General features: G+C 38.7%; 2 protein-coding genes across 4 annotated transcripts; one reads left to right on the top strand and one right to left on the bottom strand.

Annotated features, from left to right (window-relative positions):
- Positions 1-2,998: 2,998 nt before the first annotated feature.
- Positions 2,999-16,650, top strand: LOC130082505 (zinc finger CCHC domain-containing protein 8-like). 3 transcript variants are annotated; one of them, XM_056247364.1, is made up of 14 exons: positions 5,865-6,083; positions 7,327-7,367; positions 7,464-7,538; positions 7,622-7,727; positions 7,816-7,893; positions 7,980-8,083; positions 8,203-8,268; positions 8,365-8,425; positions 8,567-8,694; positions 9,866-10,002; positions 10,231-10,340; positions 13,095-13,181; positions 13,275-13,392; positions 15,436-16,650. In XM_056247364.1, exons 1-14 carry the CDS (start codon positions 5,901-5,903, stop codon positions 16,272-16,274), a joined length of 2,133 nt encoding a protein of 710 aa, XP_056103339.1. In that variant the 5' UTR covers positions 5,865-5,900; the 3' UTR covers positions 16,275-16,650. The 3 variants fall into 3 exon arrangements, with proteins under 3 accessions (XP_056103341.1, XP_056103339.1, XP_056103340.1); XM_056247365.1 differs by having other exon boundaries at positions 5,866-6,083; positions 13,278-13,392; XM_056247366.1 differs by lacking the exons at positions 5,865-6,083; positions 7,327-7,367; positions 7,464-7,538 and adding an exon at positions 2,999-3,017.
- Positions 3,466-5,672, bottom strand: si:ch211-110p13.9 (uncharacterized protein LOC562347 homolog). The gene is made up of 4 exons (XM_056247374.1): positions 5,475-5,672; positions 4,587-4,716; positions 4,359-4,492; positions 3,466-4,272 (listed from the first exon to the last, which is right to left on the bottom strand). Exons 1-4 carry the CDS (start codon positions 5,595-5,597, stop codon positions 3,487-3,489), a joined length of 1,173 nt encoding a protein of 390 aa, XP_056103349.1. The 5' UTR covers positions 5,598-5,672; the 3' UTR covers positions 3,466-3,486.
- Positions 16,651-17,357: the final 707 nt, after the last annotated feature.

Below are 17,357 nucleotides of genomic sequence, written 5' to 3'. Positions count from 1 at the left end.
GGTGTGTCTTGCCGCTAAGATGAGACGAGCGCTGCTCTGAGAAAGATCTGGAACTGAAGCCCGCTTAGGCACAAAGTGGCTCAGCGCCTTAGATTGCTTTTGCGCCTCCAAAAACCTTTCTGAGAAAGATCTCCAAAAACCTTTCTGAGAAAGATCCCAACGACAAACCCTGGCGAAGCAGGCTCATCCTGCTGGATCTGTCTGCTGCTTTTGACACAGTTAACCACCAGATCCTCCTGTCAATCCTAAAGATGAAGGGCATCTCAGGAACTGCACTCCAATGGTTCGAGTCTTACCTCTCAGGTAGGTCCTTTAGGGTGTCGTGGAGAGGTGTGGCATCTAAGACCCAACATCTAGCTTCTGGGGTGCCTCAGGGCTCAGTGCTTGGAGCACTCCTCTTCTCCGTCTACATGACATCACTAGGATCTGTGATTCAGAAACATGGCTTTTCCTATCATTGCTACGCTGATGACACGCAACTCTACCTCTCATTCCAGCCTGACGATCCGACGGTAGCTGCTCGTATCTCAGCCTGCCTGACAGACATTTCTGGCTGGATGAAGGACCACCACCTTCAACTAAACCTTGCGAAGACAGAGCTACTTGTGGTCCCGGCCAACCCAACACTTCGTCACAACTTCTCCATTCAGCTAGGCTCGTCATCCATAACTCCATCAAGGTCAGCTAGGAACCTTGGGGTTGTAATTGATGATCAGTTGAAATTCACAGACCACATTGCTAGAACTGCCCGGTCCTGCAGATTTGCCTTGCACAACATTAGGAGGATCAGGCCCTTTCTTACAGAGCATGCTACACAACTCCTTGTCCAAGCACTTGTTTTATCCAGACTGGACTATTGTAATGCTCTCCTGGCTGGTCTTCCAGCTTGCTCTGTCAAACCTCTACAATTGATCCAGAATGCTGCAGCCAGAGTAGTCTTTAACGAGCCAAAGAGAGCACACGTCACTCCTCTCCTCACACAATTCCACTGGTTGCCAGTTGCCGCTCGCATTAAATTCAAGGCACTGACGTTTGCCTACAGAACAACCACTGGCACTGCTCTCTCTTACCTAAACTCATTACTTCAGACTTATGTGCCATCCAGAAACTTGCGCTCTGCTAGCGAATGTCGTCTAATGGTACCATCTCAAAGAGGCACAAAATCTCTTTCTCGGACCTTCACCATGACTGTTCCCTGCTGGTGGAATGATCTGCCTAACTCAACCAGAGCTTCTGAGTCAGTAGCCACTTTCAAGAAACTGCTGAAGACGTATCTTTTCCGGCAGCACTTGATTCAGTAGTACTAACACTTTCTCTTCTATTAAAAAAAAAGAAAGAAAAAAAAAACCTGCACCAAAATTAAACTGAGAGGGGTTATAGCACTTGCATATTGTTGTCCTACTGTTAGTTTAACTGCTTCTATTGTTCTCATTTGTAAGTCGCTTTGGATAAAAGCGTCTGCTAAATGAATAAATGTAATGTAAATCCCACAGCATCGCCAAAGAGACTACAGGGGCTTATGGGCACGTCCAAATGCAGTGCCTTCTACGAATCTTGCATGTCTGTCAGCATGAGCCATAAGTGACACTGAAAAACAACAAGACTGCGTCCAATACATTGAGTTTGTAATACCTTAGTCACCCTGAGCACCAGGTCCAAGCGCAACTTTCCCGAAGGACTCAGAATCCGGACCCCGTTAATCTTAAGCCTGCAGCACCTTGGCTTGAAAAACCTGGAGCACCACCATTGTGTGAATGGCCGATATTACCTGGTTGACTGCCATATACACTTTGTCAGCGATATGGACGGTAGTACGGCACGGATTTGAGGGAAGCGATGGTGTAGATTTCCACCCATGTGCAGCCAGGCAGAGATGCATTTTTGGAAGAAAAACATCCATATTTACAACTTCATGAACTGTAATCACTGGTTCCGGTACGGCCGTACGCGAGTCTAGTTCCAGCGGAAGAGTGACCTCTGACCCGACGCATGATGTATTGATGAACTCGGAAGCGCAGAGGAAAGAACAAAACAAAACACCGGTCACGAATTAGAAGTCTAAAACGAGAATTTTTAAAGAGAAATGTCAGAGGATTTCGATATGAGAGAAGAGGATCTTGAGTTTGTTGCTCAGCTCTATTTGTTTGAACCACGAGAAGCGTTTACTCTCACCTAAGCTTACGCTACATCCTACTTCATATGTCGGGTCGGAGGTCACTCTTCCGCCGGAACACGACTCGTGTACGGCTGTCACAGGAAGCCAGTTTATAAAGTTTTAAATATGGATATTTTTCTTTCAAAAATGAATCGCTACGCTTCAGAAGGCTTTTATTAACCCACTGGAGCCGTATGGATTACTTTTATAATGGATGGTGTGCTTTTTTGGGACTTTTTAAATACATTTAGACTGTTTTGAGCAGTCGTAGGTTTTAAGTTAAAAGTAATTTAATCAAATCCATTGAAGTCAATAGAGTTCATACTAGTAGTTCTCATATGATATGTTCTTAATACATTTCATATAATGATATATTCAAATAAAATTTCTCATAAATATTGATACAAATATTTTCTTGCATTATTTTTATTTATTTTTGCTGTAGTTCTTGTAACATTTTAAATGTCATTTTTTTAATTAATAAAAAGGGGGTAAATGTACAGTAATAATAGCATGATAAAACATGGTAACATTCAAAACTTTTAAAAAAAGGAGAAGTGTGCATTCACTCATTATGAGAAGTTACTGATCAGATACAATATGGTTTTACTTGAAAAATATTAAGTTATAACTGTTTTATAAAAAATTCCACTGGATCCAAACAGACACGGTAAAGCAACAGGTGTATACAGTTTTTTAATGCATTGCAAGGGTTAAATGTATACAAACTATCAAATACGCATATTTTATCTAAACAAAGCATACAATATGTACTTCTGCTTGAAAATGGACATTTCTTCCATATTAGGTTCCTTCTGAAAAAAGGGAGATATTCCATCTCACTGTAAAGCTTCCTTTGCAGGTTTGTTACTTTTATTTTCACTACGCCTCTTCTTCCCCATGTTTAGTAGGTCTGTTTGGTAGGTCAGTTGTAACTATATTTGAGATGTAATGTAAATGTATTTGGATTCTGCCTGTTTTACCAGCTATACTGTGTCTCTCTGATCCATGCTGGATAAAAGCTAATTGATAAACCAAAACATTCTCGTCTAATGCTTCAACACATTTTAAGCTGAGCATGGCAAAAAGGATGTGAAGCTATATCTTCAAGTTAAAAATATGAAGATATGAACTACGAGAGATAGCCATTTTCCTTTTAAATTCTTAATATTTTGGCCTAAAATCACAAGACTTCTTTTTTTATGACCAAATACTACATTTGTGCCCTCAACATGTGTGGAAAAGACACACAAAAAACATTTGACTTTTAACGGTAAACTATTGATCTGGAATAATTTGTTTAAAGGTCCTCAGGTCCTCAATAACTACACTTATTTGCATATTAGACTGGAATACAATACATGGGCCACTCCAGTGATAAGATTGTGATTGGCAAATTCTAGGATAAGCAATAAAATTGGATATTCGCTGTGTCGTTTCCAGTGTTCTGCCTCGTCACTCAGACCCATCCAGTGTGCAAGAAGATTTCGCATTGCCTCTGGGAAAAGTTCAGTTGCCAGCTCCTCTGGAGGTGGCAAGTTCGTAATGTGCTCAATGTGTTGGGTCTTAAAACCTTCAACCCGGTGGCTAATGGTGCTGTTGGCTGCATTGAACTGCTGGCCAAGCCAACCTGCCACAGCTTTTAAAAGACTGCTTGAGTAGATGGAGTAGCTCTTAAAATGAGAGTGAAACAGTGCCATCACAGTATCCGTCAGTCTTTCCTCGTCAATCATCCCGGTAATAGAGTATTCAACATAGTCCAAGACCTTTGTGGTAGTGTTTAATTGTTCTGCTTCCATATTTGTAAGTAACTTCAGTTTTTCCGCTAGACTGTGAAGTTTATCAGCAAGTAAACGACACTGGCTTAAGTTCGTCTGCTCTGTTAAGGAACAGTAGTCATGATCTGTAGATGATGAAATATCTGACTGAATTGTGGTTATTGGAAAGATGTTCATTTCCCCTCCGTCAGAGTGTTGATGGCCTTGGTATGATGTACATGTTTTATTATTTGCCAAAATTGTTTGTGCCTCTTGATCATTTTGGGGTTGAACATCCTGGGCACCCAGATGATAGGTCGTGTTTAAGTTGTTGTCATTTATTCGAGATTTCCATAGATCCTTATGAGGAAAATTAATTAAAAAAAAGACTTATTAGAAATCGTGAAGATCCGAAAACATAAAATATAATGATAAACTCATATTACCTGAAATGACTCCATAATTGAGAGCTGGTCTTGTTTGCTATATAGGTCAAATGCCACTCGAAAAACCCCTTGAACACTATAGAACCACAGACTGTTGTTGGAAAAGGGAAGTCGTAGCCCTTGGAATCTGAAGTCTAGAGAGCAATAAGGTAAATATTATCCTCTAATAGTTAATGAAAATGAACTATTATCATCCAATGCCCAGGCCAAAAAATGATCATCACATACCTGATGAGAAAACCAGTTTAGTTGCCAATCCTCGTTTAGCATATTTCGCATGGTATCTGGGTTGGTTTTCACTGCGAACGTCTGTGTCTGAGAACAGATCAGCTCCAAGAAAGAGAGGGATCATCTGATCCTAGAAAAATCAACAAATTAATGTATAAACAAAATGTTATTTATTTGAGGAACCATACAAAATAATTGTACATACTAAATAATGACTAAATTAAATTGCATTTTCTTTTGTTTTAGGTATCATCAGGTCCTACAAAAATGTTTTACAGCAAAAAGTACTTTTCAGGTATCTCTATAGTTTCTTTATTATAAATTGAATACAAAAATATGTTAAACTGATATGAATTAAAGTGTATTTAATTGATCAATAATCAAGAGAAGTGGGGAAAGCTGGCTGACTGGTTTTAGTTTGTCTTCAAGCCTGGTCACATCTGGTTTTGCAGGCTGGTTTTAGAAGGGTGTTTCGCCGTTCGGCCACTTCTTTAACTGGTCAGGCTGGTAGACCAGCTGACCAACCATCTAAAACTAAACCAGTTATGTCTAGTTTAAACCAGTTAAGACCAGCGTAGAGTGGTTTTGGCTGGGTTTTTTTTCCAGCAGGGAGACGCACTGCTTTACTATGATGCAGTTGTCCATGAAGAAAAAAAAAAATGCTAAATCTGCCTTGGCTAGTTTTCAAGCTGGTCTCCCAGCCTAGTCAAGCTTGTGTTCAGCTGGTGTCCCAGTCCGATCAGCTAGCCAAAAAGTGTCCAGAACCCCTCTAAAACTAGCCTACTAAATCAGACATGCCCAGGCTTAGGCTGAATTCAGCAGTTTTTCCAGCAGGGTTTGTCCAAAAATCAACAGTAATTATGTTACTTTTGTTAGTGGTACACTCACCTCATGTGTGCTTTGTTTAGTAACGTTAAAGGTGTTATTGTTTGTAAGATACAAGAATCGTATCCTCCTTTTCCCACTCTCCCAATAAGACATATTGATGAGAGAAACTCCTCCAGATGTCATGATGATTTACAGACAGGAAAATGTTAAAATAGTGAAGAAATGAATGGTTTTATTGCAAACGCCCTGCCATGCCAGATATAAGTTAATCTTTAACGTGGTTACAGAAGAGCATTGTAAAACCGCAAACTATCATTTAGGAACGGTCATATAGCCTGCTTATGCTTTAAGTATGAAGTATTCCGTTGTTTCTACAGTTGAGTGTATATTTACTTCCTGATTCTGGTCTCTAGCCAATCAACAGTCAAGCGTCAGCGCGTTGTAGGATTTGCCCTTCGAACCGGACCCGCTTTGTGATCATCAAACATGGCGGCGGTGGATTTTGGAGATGTAGAATTGTTCGAGCAATTCGAAGAAAAAGCGCCAACGCACATTCGTATAATAGATGAAGGTGATGAGGAAGAGGGTGAGAGTTCAGACCGACTCCGGGGGCTTCGGCAGACATTAGAAGTGTGCGAAGAAACAGTAGAGCGTCTGAAGGCAGAGAATATCCTTATAGTGTTTCATCCAGTGAGCGTGCTGGCTTTCGTTTACGGCTGACATATATTTGACTGCTTTATTCGTGTTGAATATAGCTGTATCAATGGAAATACCTGTATCTATTATTGGACTTTCGATTGTGTTCAACAGACGTTAAAAGGCAATGTCTGATGTTTGTGTAACGTTAGATCAGTTATGTTTAGTTCAGATCGGTTGTGTTTAACGTTAGTTAAGTTACGATGAAAGTATGATTAAAGGGATAGTTCACCCAAAAAATGAAAATTCTGTCAATAATTACAAACCCCTAAGACTTTCGTTCATCTTCAGAACACAAATGAGGATATGTTTGATGAAATCTGAGTGCTTTCTGTCCCTCCATTGACAGCTAAGTTACGTAACTACCACTTTCAAGCCCCAGCGACAAGTGCTTCGTTTGCGCAAAAAAACCAACAACATAATTTACACCCTTATTTAGAAAATATGAATCTCCAACGTGCCCTCACCTAACAACGTCCGTCTCGTGTCAACAACACTCACGTGTTGTGCTGCTCTTGTGAAAGCGAGATTTGTAAATAAAAAGGTAAATTATGGCTTCGTAAAATTGAGATTAAACCACTGGAATCATATGGATTACTTTAATGATGTCTTTACTACCTTTCTGGGGGTTGAAAGTGGTAGTTGTGTAGCTGTCAATGGAGGGACAGAAAGCTCTCAGATTTCATTTAAAAGATCTTCATTCGTGTTCTGAAGATGAACGAAAGTCTTATGTTTGGAACAACATGAGGGTGAGTAATTAATGACAAGAATTTTCATTTTTGAGTGAACTATGCCATTAAGATTGCACCGACAGCAGTTTTTTTTTTTATGGTCGAAAATCAACACAATAACTGCTATTTTGAATGTTTTTGTTAGAAAAAGCCTACTCAAACTCACAATTTCACATGCTGCAAGTGACATCAAGCATCAAGACTGAAAATACACAGGGAAAAAAGAAGATTGAATGTTTAGTACTTAGAAACGTTTTCTGTAATATGTAACTTTTTCAAATCTTCAGTCAAGAATTAAGACGGGAAGTTAGTTCACTGGAATAAATATGCTCTATATAGCCTCATCAAACAGATGAAAAATGCTAATACTGTTCAATAATAGCCAATACCTATATATGGTGTACTTTTACTCTCTTTTTTTCCCACTGCTTGTTGTCTGTCTTTATATTGAGTGTTGAATTTTGTACCTTAATGATGATCCACATGAGGAACTGAAGAGAAAGTTGAACATATTAAGTCGTCCTACGTGAGTTAATAATAATTATTTACACTCTATTTCAATATATGGTTAAACAGGGCATTTGCAGTTATTGATTTGATTTAATGGTCATTTTTATGCCAGGGGTATAAAAATAGCAGATTCCAAAACCGATGGACCACTTTGTCAGGTTAATTATGGAAACAGCATCATTTCCAAGTAGGTACTTCCTGTAACATCCTTGATTATAATGTTTTTAAAAAATGTAGTTTTGTTTATATGCTTTTTGTGTGTGTGTTTAGGCAGTGTCGGAAAGACATCGAAGACTTCATCTACTGTCTTGTCGAGAAACGCCTACATGAGTGTAACAATGATCCAGAAGGCTCTGCGCTTCATGTCAACCCACATGTACATCTTTAATATCACTGGACAAGGAAGTTAATACAATAGTCTCAGTCATCAGTAATCACAAATTCTGTTTTTTCCTTGTTTGTAGCATTCGAGTTTCGTCATGGAGGAGAGCTATAAAGCGAAGACTTCCAGTGACTCCCAACTTATAAAAAATGCTTTCAGTGTGAGTGACACCGCAGCACACATTATTCATATTCAATTAGTCGACTATTGAAACCACTGCTAATCACACTTGCTTTTGGTTTGTAGATAATAGGGAGTGTTTTATACTTCACCAACTTCTGTGTTGATAAACTTGGCCAGCCGCTGCTGAATGAAAACCCCCAGCTGACTGAGGGATGGGAAGTTCCCAAGTATCCTAAAAGCTTATAGCCAGCTTATACTTACTGTGCTTTTCATAATCTAGATAATGCTTTCACTCTATTTTACACATCTATGCACAGCACTGCTCCTGAATCATTTTTTTGCAAAGATACCAGCAGGTGTTTGGCCAGATCATTGCCCTCGAGGGCCAAGAGGTGCAGGTAAAGGAGAAAAGGTATGGAAAGAGTTTACAATTGATATTTTGATGGTATTGCAAGACTGATGATTGTCTTAACAAGCTTGTTTTCGATTGCTTGTGTTGTCTTTCCAGACCTAGACCATGCTGTTTTAACTGCTGTTCTGAGGACCATCAACTCCGAGACTGTCCCAAGGTGTTTTTTCCTTCAATTATTGACTATATATGTACTAGATTCAAATTTACTGTTGCATTATGTTTTGAAATCGACATATGGTTATAAATCAAACTTTGAGCCTTTTAAACCTTTTAACCTTTTTTATATTTACTGTTTAAGCCCAAAGATATGGCTCGTATCAATGAAAAAAGAAAGGAGTTTTCACAGAACAGCAGTCCGAGCAACCAACGCTACCATGCAGAAGAGGTCGAGGAGCGATTTGCAAAGTACAAGCCAGGAATAATGAGGTCAGTCGTCTTATGAAGTGGCAATTTTTGCATTTTTTCTTTCTCTATTTTTTGTTTAGTCATTTTTTAGTTTTCAAATAAGGCAAACACTTAAAGTCCCCCTTCAGTCATATATTTATCATTGTTGTTCTACATTAGAGAAATAATTAGCCTTTAAAATATAAATCAAGCGCTCAAGCGCACTAGCAGAAGTAATGATTGTGAATGTGTCGGAAAAAAAACATTTTAATAATTTATAATGTTTTCTCGGCTGCAAAGATTAAGTTGATGACTGACTCTTCCAGAAGTTCCTAAATAAATCTAGTTTGTCATTGATAAATCGCTGTAAGCTATCTTTAAATATATAATGTTCATCAACTCGCATCAAATGTTGGTAGCATGTCTAGTTTCCACCTCTGGAGAATCCACGTTTTTGCTAGAACCGTACATGAAGAGATAGACAGGCATTAACAAAATGTTAATATATATAACATAATGTCAAAAAATTGGCCAACAAAAGATCGGGCTGAAATATGAGTCCAATACCTGTGAATTTTACAGCATGTCAAACAAATGAATCAGCGGACCTTCTGCAGATTTGCATTTATTGCATTCGAGAGTTAGTTCATCCAGAGATGAAAATGGTCAAATCCATAAAACTTTTGTTCATTTTTGAAACACAAAAGATATTTTCAATGTTAGCCAACATCTAAGTTTGTCTTACCAACTTTACCCATCTACTTTTAACTGAATCACAAATCTGATAATTATGTAGCTGCTTTAAATTAGTACAAGCTTATATATTTACTGATTTAGGAAATGGGTTAATAAATATTGCATGTAAATGATAGACTTGTACATACAATTGATTCAAGTACTGATAACATAACAAAGGCATTTTGCCTTTCCACCCACATTTCTTTGCCCAAATATTTTAATTTGGGAGGATTAGGCCTGGTTTCACAGACAGATCTCAGATTAAGCCAGGATGAGGCCTTAGTTCAATTAAGTAGCTTTTATAAACGTGCCTTAGAAAAAAGAAACGTTACTGGTGTGCACCTTGAGACAAACAATGGAACTGACATATTTTAAGATATATCAGAGCAAGTTGCTTTCAGTTAAAACAGCTCAAACATGCTTATGCCTGCTCTATAAAATGTCATTTTTCTGAAAGTCGACTGTCTTTGTGTAGTGAAGACCTCCTTGATGCTCTTGGGATCACTGTAAACACCCTTCCTCCATTCATCTACCGCATGAGGGAGCTCGGCTACCCGCCTGGCTGGTTAAAAGAGGCAGAAATGGAAAACTCAGGCCTGATTCTCTATGATGGTAAGACTGAGTTTGGTATTTATTGTGGCCAGTGTTAGCAACAAATCTCTTAGGTTAAGAAACCCCATAATTGTAAGTATATTATTACTAAGGGTTTTCATACTTGAGGTGTTTGTTGCAGCTGACCACAGAACTGCAAGACCTTCACCTTTCATAAGCGTGATTAAGGAAGAATAGTGTTTTAAATACAACTATACTGCCATTGACTCATTCACTTTTCTTTGCAAGGATCAAATGATGAAGATGAAAATCACCCCAGCCAAAATACATCTTATGATGTCTCCAAGCTGGTTGACTTTCCTGGCTTCAATGTCTCTACGCCACCCAACATAAGAGATGTAAGTGTGCAGATACCAGAGCATATGAGCGGAGTGGAGCGGTGAGAATCTCAGCTCCTCGCTCACGGAGCTGTTCACCCCTCCGCTCCGCCGCTCAAAGCCACATCAGGCCGCTCCGCTCATTATTGCTCAGCGCTCAACTCAGTTTGCTTCGCGCTCCACTCAAATCGCCCCCCGCTCGCTCCAAAAAAAGAAAAAAATCTGCATGTACTTCACTTTTAGCTTAGACCACAGGCTTACCTCACAAAGAACTGAAGAGCAACAACAACATTTTCCAAATAGAAATGTTTTATTTCAAATTACAAATAAGGCCTAGCCTCTGTAAGAAGGAATATAGCCTATACAAAACGTCCTGTAAACGAATACATTTACCTAATAATATGAATAAATTTGATATAAACAAAAATATACATAAAAGTTTTAAAAGTAAATTAACTATTAGGCCAACATTTTGATAACTAAACTTTTGCACAGCGCACACGATTAAAATAAAAATTGGCTTATATCAATTGTACAAAAAAATTGCTGTAAAATTAAACGAACCAATGGGCCTAATTATATTAATAAAAATATACAGGGTATAGGCTACATCATAGTTTTAAAAGTAGGCTAAATGAACTATTAGGCCAAAATTCGTATAACTAAACTTTTGCGCAGAGTGCACATGGATTACAATTTAAATTGGCTTATGTTGTCAATCTTAAAAAAAAAAAAAAAAAAAAATGAATTGCTTTCCTTATCTACAGTTCTTTTGAGTTCACCTTCAAGAACACAAGTTTGGACAATGTCTGAGGCTTCAGACTCATGCGGTGGTTGCGGAGAAAACCCTCTCTGCGCTCGCAGACCCGCTTGGGATGCTGAACACAATGCGAGTTTCTTTAGCCAGGCGGGGAAAAGACGTGGAGTCAGACTCGTGGTGTGAGCGGAGCGGAGCGAAATTGGAGCGGGAAATAGGGCGACGCTAGCCTGGATGCCAGCCCGAACCCCGCCCACAACATTTTTTGGTCGGGAAGTTCGGTCTGGACTCGCTCCATTGAGGAGTAATTATGATCGGTTCAGAAATGGTCGGGCCAATCAAATTGCCAGGGCGGGCTTTATACGATGATGGACAGATGATCTGCAGATACGTAATCCTCACGTCATCAAAGAGCGCTTGGGTTGAACTGGTTTCCCTCACAGATGACAGCCGCTGGAGAATTGAGATGTATAGATTCCACTATCGCGTCTGTTGTAAAAGAAATCGACAGGGCATTCGTTTTAAAAGACGAACAGAGAACTGCAATCAAGGCATTTGTCGATCGTCAAGATGTGTTTGCCGTCCTTCCTACGGGATTGGGCAAAAGTTTAATTTATCAGCTGGCTCCGATGGTCGCAATATGGGACGCAATGAAAAGCCTGTTGTCATTGTTGTTTCTCCTTTGGTCGCACTCATGGAGGACCAAGTAAAAGAAGCAACCGAAATGGGCATCAGGGCGATGCAACTCATGTCAAAGCCATCGCTACATCAAACAATGGTGACGCTTTGTTATACTGTACTCGCACACCATACCCATACCGGTAATCACTGTACCCCTTATGAGTGGTTTATTTTTTAAATATAAATAATTAGATGATGTTACTCAATTCAGTTTATTTGCCAGACTCATGTCCAAAACCACGCAAGACAGAACAAATAAACAAGACAAAGTACAAGTACAAGAATTACTCATCATTTTGTATTTAAATCATCATTAAAACATCATTTTGGCTCCCGGTCTCTTTTCTCTGAAGACTCAAATGAACACGCTTCTTCAGCCTGGTGTCTTTCGTCGTCTCTCCATTTATTAAAATCAGTCAAGTCACGCTCCAACCCTGTTATAAAATCGAGACAGGTCAGACAAATGCGAGTAGATTTGTTGGCTTTACTGTCGAGATCTAATCCTAAACGGAGAACTTGTTCGTATATACATTCACATTTTCTATTTCGTTCAAAAATGTTTTTCGAGTTTGCAAGTACTTTGCAAAGCCTTAAATTCTTTTTGCAACACCGGCAAAGGTCGTTAACGCTCATTTTTCTTTGAAATACTTTTTCGTGAGTGCGTGCAGTTCAGTTCTGTTGATATGAGTCGCTCAACATACATCACTGCGTTGCTCTGATTGGTTGTAGGTCTATCCAATTGAGTGCAGAGTTTTTTTTTTTCCTGGTTCGATTAAGACACGCCTCATAATCAAAGCCCTATGGAGCAGTATCAGACTCACATTCTGACTAGAAGATGAGTATGACGAAGTCAGGCTAGGGCGACGCTCCGTCCTTTTAAAAATGCCGCTCTGTCCAATATCCGTCCAGTAGCGCTCCCCGCTCCACTCCGCTCACATGCTCTGGCAGATACTCTAACAAAGAAATGCTTGTTCCCACATCATGATACAACTTGGTATGGTCAAACTTGAGCTACAAAGATGATGTAACATCCACTGACATTCTCTTCAGGAAATGTAGAACATCTTGGGTGCGTCTCAATCAGCTCCCTAGATCATGAATCAGTAGATTGTTTTAGGGAGCGAACGTTTCAGTGCACGAGAAGGATTTTGGGATTGAGACGGCCCTTAAAATGGATGACTCCCTGATTACTGAACTAGGGAGCCTTTTTCTACCAGCTGACAGTCTACAAATGTGGCTGTGGATGGCTGTTAATTCAAAAACCTGTTTTCCCTCTATTAAGCCTGTTCTGTTGAAATCCAACAAACCCTTGTGTGTGTTTCCCCCCCAATATACAGGATTACAGGTCTTTCGGGTCTATTCCAATGCAGCCTCAGCAATGGAAGCAAAATTTTGCTGCTTTTTTAAGCAGTAACTTTCCATCGGTAAAAACCCTTTTCGATATATTTGAGTTTTTTTCTGGTTTATTGCCTTTATTGATATTTCCCAAGGAATTGATGACCTCTGTATGTGCACAGCAGGCCACCAGCTGCAGTAAGAGGCGTCAAGAGTCTGAATCCACACCCCAGAAGACAAAGAAATTGAGAACTAATTCAGAGCAAACGCACCAGGCATCGGATATGGAGATAGAGTCAGGTACACAGCTTCAATTTTGTTAAACACTGTCAGTTTTATTGAGTGCAGATTGTTATACAGGAATACATACTTGACATGGCATCTTTGCAGTGAAACTATTTACTTAAAAAAATAGATATATGTATATTTTATATATATATATATATTTATTTTTTTTTACAGAAACACCAAAATGAAAGTTTTTATTGGCCAAAAGGCTACAACAACAATAGTTTAATAATCAATCATATTTATTTAATAATCAACACTCAAGTGAAAATGGAATTGTAGAATTAATTTAAACATTTAAATTGCACATAAGGCAGTTCTATATTAACTTTATAATGATACTTTCTACTCTAATTCATTGTTGAAATATAAACATTTATACATGGCTGTAATAACATGTTTTCGTGGCAGATTTATTAAAACATACATTAAATAATAAAGACAAGTTAAGTAAAAAATATAATAAATATGAAATAGTGCATATATTTATCAAAATGCTCGTCTCTATGGAGTAGTGCGATATAGCAAAAAAAGTATCCGATATAATGTTTCATATCTATCTTTTTTTTTTAAAGACAAGTAGAAAAGTTCTTTGTTTTATATTAAGATAAAAAAGTAAGTGTTAAAGAAACTCTTGAACTTAAATAAAATGTTACAAAATGTGTTCAATAAAAAAAAAAGTGTAAACATAGAACAATCAAGGCACACTTTGAGGTAGATCAACATCTGTAATAAGTAGGGGTGTAACGGTTCACAAAATTCACAGTTCGGTTTGATTGTCACGGTTTGTACGTTTTCGATACAGCAAAAAGAAAGAAATGCCAGAGAAATTTCCTTGATTTAAAAAATAATAATTTATTAAAAGAAAAAATATTTTTAAATAAGTGTGAGTGTTGAAACTTTTAGTTTAATGAATGGGGGTAATCTTTGAAGGATTAACAAATGATGTTTTGGTCATCACATTAAAAATAACATTTAAATATGATAATATTTGTGTTGTGAAGTGCTGGAAAAAGATGTTACATGTACTTGAAAGCATTTTACTATTTCTGCCAAACTTTGAATGGTTGCAAGTTAGTGTTACTACATTAAATCCATGGTGAATGTTGCTGATCTGTGGACTTAAAGCCTATTACTAGTTCATTCACGGCACAATGTTTCTCCTGGTTTCCACGTCAGCGCTGTTTGATCTAATAGAGATCTAGGGTTAATAACGGAGAAATGTGAATGCTTCTCACTAGATCTCGCAGTGATGTTATTACTTCTGTGGCAAATTCAAATGAACTAAGATCTACGGGCGAAGCGCGCACATTTTAATGAAAATATCGAGCGCTATATCGAACACTTTTATATTGTTACCGACAATGGTGTACCGTCGATAAATACCGATACCGTTTTATCGCCCAGCCCTACTATAGAGTAATTTTTTTCTTGAGTTTGTGGACATTGAATGATTTTCCTGAGGTAACTAATGTTTCGTGACATTGTTTACAAGCTGTTTTATTGACGTCTTTACGCTGTAGAAACTGACTGAGCGATTACATGATTACATATCTTTTGATGTTTATTTTGTGCTGTAACGAGTAGTAAAGTGGTAGAGATTCATTTTCGGTTTTGGACGAAATAGTTTTGTAGGGCCAAAATCAAGGACCATAGCGGTGACATCTCGTTTTAAAGGGATAGTTCACCCAAAAATGAAAAATCTGTCATTAATTACTCGCCCTCGTGACGTTCCAAACCCGTAAGACTTTTGTTCATCTTCAGAATAAAAGCCTAAATTCAATCTGTTCACCATATAAAGCGATCGAGTCTCTTCAGAAAAGTTTGGACTAAACCGCTCAATTCATATGGATTAGTTTTACGATCTCTTTATGAACTTTTTGAAGTGTCAAAGTGGTAGTTGTGAATTAAAAATTTTGGGTGAATTTTCCGTTTTAATGTGTCAGGGTCTATTGTTGCATCCTGAATATTTTTGGTTGCCGACATTTCAGTGTCTCACTAAAAAAAATGATCGTGAAAGACAATCATGATGATTTAGTTTTTGTTCTTCTACAGATCATGACACGCCCCAAAGGAGATCTGATGGTTTCCAGTTCCACCCACCACTCCCTCCTGGTTGTTCATCCTTGAGCGTTCCTCCACCTCTACCGCTGGGAACGCCTCCAACCACACCTCCAGTCCCTAAGGGCACTCCTCCAGCAACTCCACCTACAAGTGATTCTCCATCCACCCAAGGGAGGGGAATGACGGAGGGGGAGGAGTCAGAGGATGGGCTGACTTTGGAGGAACTGGAGGAGCAACAACGGCTGCTTTGGGCAGCTCTTGAAAAGGCAGACACTACAACCAACAGTGATTCTGAAGCTGGAGCTTCTGGGACCCCCATCCCAAGTTCACCCAGTGTTGTCACTTCGCTTAAGCTTGACACCGAGGAAGAAGGAGAAAAGATGGAGGACTTGAGTCATGCTTTTGAAATCCAGAGCACACCAACTTCACCCGGTGATCCAGTAACTAATTGCGAGGGTGAGATAGGAGATAAAACAACCTGTGATGGTCAGGAAAAACATTCAGTCAATGAAAACGTGATCGATTTGAGTGATATTATCGTCCTGGATGAAATTTACGAGGAAAACGGTAATAATGACGCAACGAATGAAACTTCAGCCTCTCCACAGATAAGCACACAAGAGTCGAACGCTCAAGTGGCTGATGACACGGAGGAACCTGCCATGAATAAAGTAGCTTTCGTCCCGCACCGTAGCAGATTTGCTGAGGGAATAATTCCTTTTGAGGACACTCCTGAGTTTACAGAAGTTGCTGAAGCAACGGGGGTTTACCTCAAGATTCGAGATTTACTAAAAGGCTCTCCAAGAAATCAGGCAAAAAACAAGAAATAATTCAAGTCGTCTGTTTTTACTGCCCACCTGTGGACAATAAGCATTGTTTTTTTTCTCTTACTACAGTCCTTTTGTAAGTAGTTTTACTTTGGTGCTTTGTATCTTTTTACTGCTATCGTGTGATTTTTAAAAACACAAAAAGGTTACATTTGATTTGTACCTGAATATTAACTGACTGTGGGTACTTGATTTGTGCGCAATTTTTTTTATTGTTTTTCTTCCTGTTCAGTTTTCTGTTATTTCAGTTGTTGGTTGCTACATCTCATAGCATGCTCATTTGTCTGCCCGCCATAGATTATCTGTGTAATTTATTGTGAATATCTTTCAGCTTAATTTTCTAGAGAATTCTCACTCAATTAAAAGTTTTTAACTCGAACTTGGTAGTAAAATTAAATCATTGCACTTGAATTTTTACAGTTCTTTTATTAATGCCTGTTCTACATAATCTTAATTTTATTTTTCTTGATACCATGGGCTGTCTGAATACTTGATTCTGATTGGCTGCAAGCCATGTAATGCACCGGTAGGTCAGTTTGATCGCCGCTCTGTATTAATACGCTGCTTTTGTTGAAGCACACACACACACACACACACAGAGATGGGAGATCGCTCTGCCCAGACCAATATGAGCACAGATTGTCAACGCTGTCCCGCGACTTTGCTACTACTTACATTATATTTCCCAGCAGCGAGATGGTGACATCGCTGCTTTTGAATTATTACACTTACCGCTATCATTAGTTAGTTGAGATGCTGCACGGATGTACTTCACACGCAAAATCGTACATCTCTGTAATTCACTCAAATAAATGTAGTCTTACCGCACAATTTTATCTCTGTGTCTGATTTAGAGCGTATGGAGCGCTGGATCTAACCAGTTGTATTTTAATGAACCCTTCCAGTCAAATTTTTCGCTGCTAACATCTAGGGTTGTCGCGTTACCAAAAACATATCTTACGATACTTTAACAGCTGAAATATCAAGATACCAAGTAGTATCATGATACATTGCAGTACTGTGGTAATTCATAATTAAAATCAACAAAATAGACATGTATTTGTATTAGACTAGACTGTTATTTCT

Source organism: Rhinichthys klamathensis, unplaced genomic scaffold (genome assembly GCF_029890125.1).
Source record: "Rhinichthys klamathensis goyatoka isolate OS25496 unplaced genomic scaffold, OSU_Roscu_1.1 h1tg000046l_1, whole genome shotgun sequence".
NCBI classification, from domain to species: Eukaryota; Metazoa; Chordata; class Actinopteri; order Cypriniformes; family Leuciscidae; genus Rhinichthys; species Rhinichthys klamathensis.
The sequence above is the reverse complement of the archived record's forward strand: the minus strand, read 5'-3'. Positions and strand labels throughout refer to the sequence as shown.